General features: G+C 46.5%; 1 protein-coding gene across 1 annotated transcript in view; it reads left to right on the top strand.

Annotated features, from left to right (window-relative positions):
• Positions 1-2,350: 2,350 nt before the first annotated feature.
• The window catches only part of LOC123190701 (uncharacterized), a 6,610-nt gene continuing 2,305 nt past the window's right edge, over positions 2,351-6,655 (top strand). The window contains exons 1-9 of the mRNA XM_044603399.1: positions 2,351-2,728; positions 3,556-3,655; positions 4,261-4,609; positions 4,732-4,899; positions 5,334-5,538; positions 5,660-5,736; positions 5,903-5,987; positions 6,132-6,192; positions 6,289-6,380. Coding sequence (XP_044459334.1) covers positions 2,455-2,728; positions 3,556-3,655; positions 4,261-4,609; positions 4,732-4,899; positions 5,334-5,538; positions 5,660-5,736; positions 5,903-5,987; positions 6,132-6,192; positions 6,289-6,380 — 1,411 coding nt within the window. The 5' untranslated portion in view covers positions 2,351-2,454. The remainder of the gene's footprint in view (positions 2,729-3,555; positions 3,656-4,260; positions 4,610-4,731; positions 4,900-5,333; positions 5,539-5,659; positions 5,737-5,902; positions 5,988-6,131; positions 6,193-6,288; positions 6,381-6,655) is intronic.

Here is a 6,655-nt window from a genome sequence, read left to right as displayed (position 1 = left end):
CCAGAAGAGAAGAGGAAAGCCTAGCCTATCGAAGACTAGCATCTTCTGGAAACCACCATCTTGCAGCAACAGGAGGGAGTAGAGTAGCATAAAGTAAAGTAGTAGAAGTGTTATCAACCTCGGCCATAGATGCTTTCTCGACTCCCTGCGAGAAAGCAATCCTAGAGCCATACTATCCATTTCTCATCACAAGTATCCAGTTCTAGTTGTATCGATCGGGATACAACTTCAAGTGTCCATTACCGTAGGACAGGCTATCGATAGATGTTTTCTTCCCTGCAGGGGTGCACCAACTTACCCACCACGCTCGATTAACTCTGGCTGGACACACTTTCCTCGGTCATGCCCGACCTCGGCCAAACAACACGCCGCAACCCGACCTAGGCTTAATAGAGAGGTCAGCACGCCGGACTAAACCTATGCCCCCAGGGGTCATGGGCCATCGCCCCGGGAACTCCTACACGTTGCGTGGGTGGCCGGTGAGCAGACCTAGCTACCTCCTTAAAAAAGGCCGGTGCTTACCAGTCCAACCCGGCGCGCGCCGCTCAGTCGCTGACGTCTAATAAGCTTCGGCTGATGCATACGACGCAGAACGCCCATACTATGTCCATGTGATGGTTAGTGCTATCAGGCCAGAGGGCGGCGAGAACCATGAGATGCTCCTCATCCTAGATGTCGGCATCGGCTTCCTCCTCCAGCAGCGCCGCGATCGGCAGGGTGGTGGCTGAGCGCGCGGGGGTGTTCGACGAATCTGGACGATTGCCTTGACTTTTTGTCTAATGGTGTGGGCCAGACGTGTTTCCCCTTTCACGGAGCCCCCGAGTGCCCCCCAGTGCGTTGGGTTCGGCCTGGGATCGCGGTCCCAAAAAACGGACCGAGCCAGTGGATTTCGACGTCTTGAAGGCGCGTCTAGTTTTTTTCGGCGCCGGCACGTAAAAAGTCGCCCTGGGGGGCCTGTTGAGGATGCGGCTGGAGATAGATGCTCTTACACGTGAGGTCACGAGAGCACTTTCGGGCCCAGACGAGCGATACACAGTCTATCCTAGCAAGAAAAATACCTTGTCGCTCGTAGTTGTTTTCAAAAAATTGGACAGGGAAAAGGCGAAGATGATGTGCAAGATGGCGCTGTGGTGCGTGAAGTACCGGTCTGAGCTAAGGTCGACCATGACCAAGACAATGAGGATGCTCGAGGACAAGGAGGAAACCGTGGCTCGTGAACCCGTACTCATAAATGGCGAGCCTCAAAGGTGGTGTTCGGTATACCCCAAAGGAACGGGGGCGGATAGGATATGGTCGCGCGATGGAGTTGGCCTAAGGGCCGGTGAGGGATTGACTGGGGATAGCCCTCACCACGTGGTTGGGGATAACTGAACGTGGTTGAGCAGCGACGACAACAGAACTACCTGCAATTAGATGATGCGACACCAGCCCGTAACTTCGAGTCTGTAAGTGTGGCATTACTCTTCGTGAATTATTTTTAATTTGCTTGCATTTGAATAACAAAGTATTTCCGGATCACTGATGGTACTCCTCAGTTTCCCAATGCATCTTTGGGTGCTCAACTGCTCATTCAAAGCTTCAGTTTGAGTTTGTGACAAAACTACTTTTTTTTTTGAGAATTGTGACAAAAGCTACATGTGTCTCGAGTCTCGACCAAGATAAGTCGGCCCAAATGAACAGTCTAGCCCAGGAAGAAAAATACGTTGCCGCTCGTAGTTGTTTTCGAAAAATCGCAAGACGTGATTCGCTGCATACGGCGGCTTGCAGGACAGGCCCGAACGAACATTTTCCCATCCGCCACACTCCACCCTTCACCTTTCCCCTCCCCCGAAGAAAAAACATTCGTCCACCCGCCCAAGTACCCAACCCAAGATTCCACCACCCACAGGCCGAAGCCTATCCATCCGCTGCAGTACCCGGCCCCACTTCTCATGCATTTACCCAAACCTACGCACCGTCGCTGTTCCCACACATCGGAATCTGGACGGAGGTTACCAGTTAGCATTACTCACCCGTACACACAACCTCTCGAGCAACCAATACTACCACACACGTCACAGCCAAGTGGGCCCGAAATAATCGACTTCGCGGCGGGCCCTCCTCCTCATGCGAGGGGTACGACAGCAAATCCACTGTGGATTACGATTAGCAGCAGTTAATGCGCGCTTCACTTTGCGCAGGCCAACAACCAGTAGCCGATAAAGTTTGTCCCATTTACCTCCGCGCGCCGCAACCGGCTCACCCTCGCAGTCCCTGCGGGTGGGCCGGCCGCGCGGGGCGGGCCCGCGCGTCATGGGGGCGGCGCGGCCGCGCGCGGCCCGTTTAAAGCGGTGGCCGTAGCAGTTTCGCCGACGTCGCTTCCAAAAATCGCCTCCTCACGTTTCCCGTTCGGATTCCCCTCGCGTCACACGCTCCCCTACCCCGCGCGCGCTCTCTCTCCCCTCGCCCGCTCCCATGGCGTCCCTCTTTAGGGCTCGCCGGCGGCGATCGCCGGAGCACGAGGGGGACGACGGCGACGGATCCGGATCCGGGCGGGGCAAGCGCCGCCGCCTCTCGCCGGAGGAGGGCGGGCTGGTGCCGGCGGAGGGGGGAAGGAGCCCCGGGTGGCTCTCCACCATCGTGACCGGGGCCAAGCGGGTCATATCCTCCGTGCTCTTCTCCTCGTCCGAGGAGCAGGCCTCCGGGGACGAGGAGGAGGAGGAGGAGGACGGCTCCGAGCAGGACTCCGGTGAGTTGCTTCCCCTTCCCCATTTCCCCATTGTCTCCGCTTCTCGCCCTCTCCGTGTAGTGAGCTCCGGACCTAGTGCGCTCAGTCGTTCACTTAGACCTGCCAGTAGTGGACGGGGTAACCTATAATGGGCAAGTTGGTGCTGCGCGAGGGCTTCAGTCGCGGGTCGCGACCTAGGGTTTCGGTTTTGACTTCTCAAATTAGAGTACTAGTTTTTGAATCTGGCTGCTCCGCGGCCACTGTTGGCAGTAATGGTGCAGCAGAAGTGCCGAGCGACCGATAGATTGCGGTAGAGTAAGGATTTTGTCTGGCTAGGTGGAATTGGGGATAAAACGATGACGAATTCGAAAACCTTAAAGTTCCCACCGTTTGTTGTGGAATTTGAAAATTGAAGCTAGTAATTATTTTTCTGAACATACCTCAGTCAAGAGCTTTGGTCAGACTTGCAGTAGGAAGCTACTTCGGAGGTATTTGAAATGAATAAGGGAGAGTTAGCTCTGGCAGGTGGAAGATTAATATATATTCCTTCTTTGTAAGCTGGGGCCATTTTACATATACTAGAATGCTGTTCCATCACACCCTCCGTCCCAAAATAAGTGTCTTAACTTTAGTACAAACTTTGTACTAAAGTTAGTACAAAGTTGAGACATTTTGGGACAGAGTGATATTAGTTTGTTTCACATGTAAAACTTTGGCCTCAATTGCATCAAACCATCTCTTCTGTTTGATCTGTCCTCACACTGCCATCTAGTGCAGCTCACAACTTCACATTCAGTTGGATTTTTTTAGATATGTTACAAATGTGTTAATTAGAAGTATCTGCGCAGATGGAAATGAAGATGCCCATGATAATCATGGAACAATAGTTTCTTACAGAAAATCAAAGCTTGCCATTGAGGAAATGGTTATGAAGGAAACATTTTCAAGGTAACTGGAGTATATTATTCTTTTATACACGCGCTAACATGTATAGCTAGTTTCCTTCTTTTTTGGACAGCCACTATGAATTACTCCCTCTGTCCTGTAATATAAAAGCGTTTTTCACACTAATGTAGTGTAAAAATCGCTCTTATATTATGACAGAGGGAGTAGAATTCAGTGGTAAAGAATTTAGCTTGTGTTTCTTCAGTAAAAACTGCTGTTTGTCTTGTAAACTTCTATAATGATATACTTATATTAGTAGTAAAAGAATCTAGTTTTTGTTTTGTCTATCGGAACTGATGTAGGTCTCGTGAGCTTCTTAATTTGAATCTAGTTTATGTTTTGTCAATTGAAACTGATGTCAGCAAGAGCTTTCTATAATGAACTGCAGCGACATATTTCTCTTTAGCAGTGCACGGTTAAGAAAAGAGTGTAGTTCGAAGCACTATGGATCTAATCCTGACTTAAGTAACTGTTATGCATACTATTTGTTTCTGAGACATTTTGATTGTTTATATTTGGTAGATACACAAAGTTTAGGCCTTGATTTCTTGAATAAGCTCTATCGTATCGACTACTTTCCCTCTGAATTATTGCTGTTCATTTTTCAGGGATGAATGTGATAAGATGGTAAAGCTATTACAGTCACGTGTTACAGATTCAGCATTTCCTGAAGCCTATGAGCATGGGACACCAAAAGAAACCCCAAGCAGGAATGGCCATGATTTTACTGGAGCTTGGCGTTCCTTGAATCGCAATAGAAATGGCCCTGGGTCAGGTCCATTTTTGAGTACCGGACCTGGTAACTTTTCTCCTGGCTCTCCTCTCCGAGCATCACCTGAGCTATGTAGTGCAGCAGTTATGGAAGCAAAGAAATGGTTGGAAGAGAAAAGGCAGGGATTAGGCTCAAAGCCTGAAGATCATGGACCTTGCACATTAAACACTGATGTGCTTAATGCTGTGAGTGCTGATGTATTTTCTTTTCTAACGGTTATAGCCTTGAACTCTTAGGTGATTGCATAACTGAATGTTTATCTTGGTTGCTTCTGTTGTTTACCTAAATGGCTTGGCATCTCATGCAGGACCTCAAATCTGACAAGGGTTCTCCTGTCGATTTAGCAAAATCATACATGCAGTCATTGCCACCATGGCAGTCCCCTTTATTAGGCAGTCGGAGATTTAAATCACCACCCTCCGGTGGAGTACATATTAATGATGAAGAAGGATCCAAATACTTCTCATCATCAAAGGTAATTCAAAATATAGGAACACCAGTTTTCTGCCAGGTCACAATGGAATTGCTGGAATTTTCAATTATGCTCAGCCTAGTTTTGAGGGATTATTTGGATTAGTAGGAACTCTGTAACATCTGCTACATTATTTTTGGTGATCAGTATTCTGTAGTCTTGAATGAGGTACATATGAACTCTGTATTGCTGCTTAACTGTTTGTGCATGGGCTTTCTTTGAACACATTGTTTCATTTGCTATTGGCTGTAGACATTCATTAAATTTCAGAATATAACATTGTGACCGTATTTGATATAAGCATGTTAATATGGCATGAAAATTGTGCAGTCACATGTTGGCATGTTGCATGCTTTATTTCTATTATTTCACCAGAACTTGTTATATACTGTCAACTATTCTTGCATTTTCACTTATAAGTGTTTTTCTTTCTGAAGGTCGACACCAAGGAAGACTTCCTTTCCAGTTCCAACTTCTGGGAAAACTTTGATTTGCGAAGAGATCACATTAAATTTTCTGAAACTGCAGAAGCTTCTAAGTCGAGGCACCATGGTTCTACTTCCAGATTGTTTGATAATGGTGTCTCTATATTATCGCCGGGTACTCGTGATGAAGTTGGACAGAATGTACAGGGTTATGAAGGTGAGATTTCTTCTTTACCCACCTGAGCTTTTTATGACGCCGAATCACTCATGTTGCATACTCCGATTATGAAGAACATGTCTTTTGGCTGTCAACGACTAATTTGTTTCATGTAATTTAGGTTCTGATAAAGTTGCTGCAGCAGAACCAGCCAATGAGTGCTCCTTACCTGTTTCACCAACTAAAGATGGAAACCATGTGAGTCGTGAGTTTTCCTGTATCCATGGCAGTAATTTAGATACACCGGCGAAGTGTTGAATCTTTATATGTTTGTATAAGCATGGCCCTGCAAAACATTATCTACAGTGCCTTTTGCAACTATAAATAATTCCTCTTATTTATCAGTTCATTTCTCTTATTTTAGGGTGCTGTTGATTCTGTGGACGCTGCACCGAAGGAAAGTGGAAATCTTGTCCAAGAATGCCATGTTGCATCTGATGTTCATCCTGGTAGACCCTTTGCCATTTTTTTTTAGTTTTGATGAAATTCTGCTCAGTTTGCTATAACCATGTTTGAATTAATGTAATTGTTGAACTACATGAATAATTGAGTATCCTGGTCTAATGTATTCTTGAATGGTTTTTGTGGTGCAGATGAGGTACCACAGGGGAATGCAGATGAGGTGCCACATGGGAATCCTGTGCCTCTCACAAGGTTGGCTTTTGTATTAAAGAAGGGTGCACTGTTTAACGCAGATTTGCTGCATTTGCTACATACTGCTCTGTCGCTAACAATATTGAACTGTCTCAGTGCAATGGAAGAGGCTGTCGACCACAGTGGAGATAAATCTGTGCCTGCAGAACCAGAAATTCACGAAGAATTGCATATGAACTCAACTTCAGGTTTGTAGAGACATCCAGCAACTTAGTTTGTGCATATGCATTTTTTTCATTGTTCAATCAAATTTATTTTGTTTGGTTCAATCAAATTTATTTTGTTTGGACCTGGATTTGCCTTAGAGTGATAACATCTTCTGGCCTGGCTGTCAACCCTCTTTTAGTCATCTTGTAGGCAAGCATGTTTTTGCGTAACGGCCATGGTGAGCTATTTATTATCAGCAAACCCATCATAATCAGCAAAGCTATTTATTACGAATACGAAAAGGACAACAAATGAG

Source organism: Triticum aestivum, chromosome 2A, assembly GCF_018294505.1.
Source record: "Triticum aestivum cultivar Chinese Spring chromosome 2A, IWGSC CS RefSeq v2.1, whole genome shotgun sequence".
Lineage (NCBI taxonomy): Eukaryota > Viridiplantae > Streptophyta > Magnoliopsida > Poales > Poaceae > Triticum > Triticum aestivum.
Note: the sequence above shows the minus strand (reverse complement) of the source record. Positions and strands in the feature narration are given on the sequence as shown.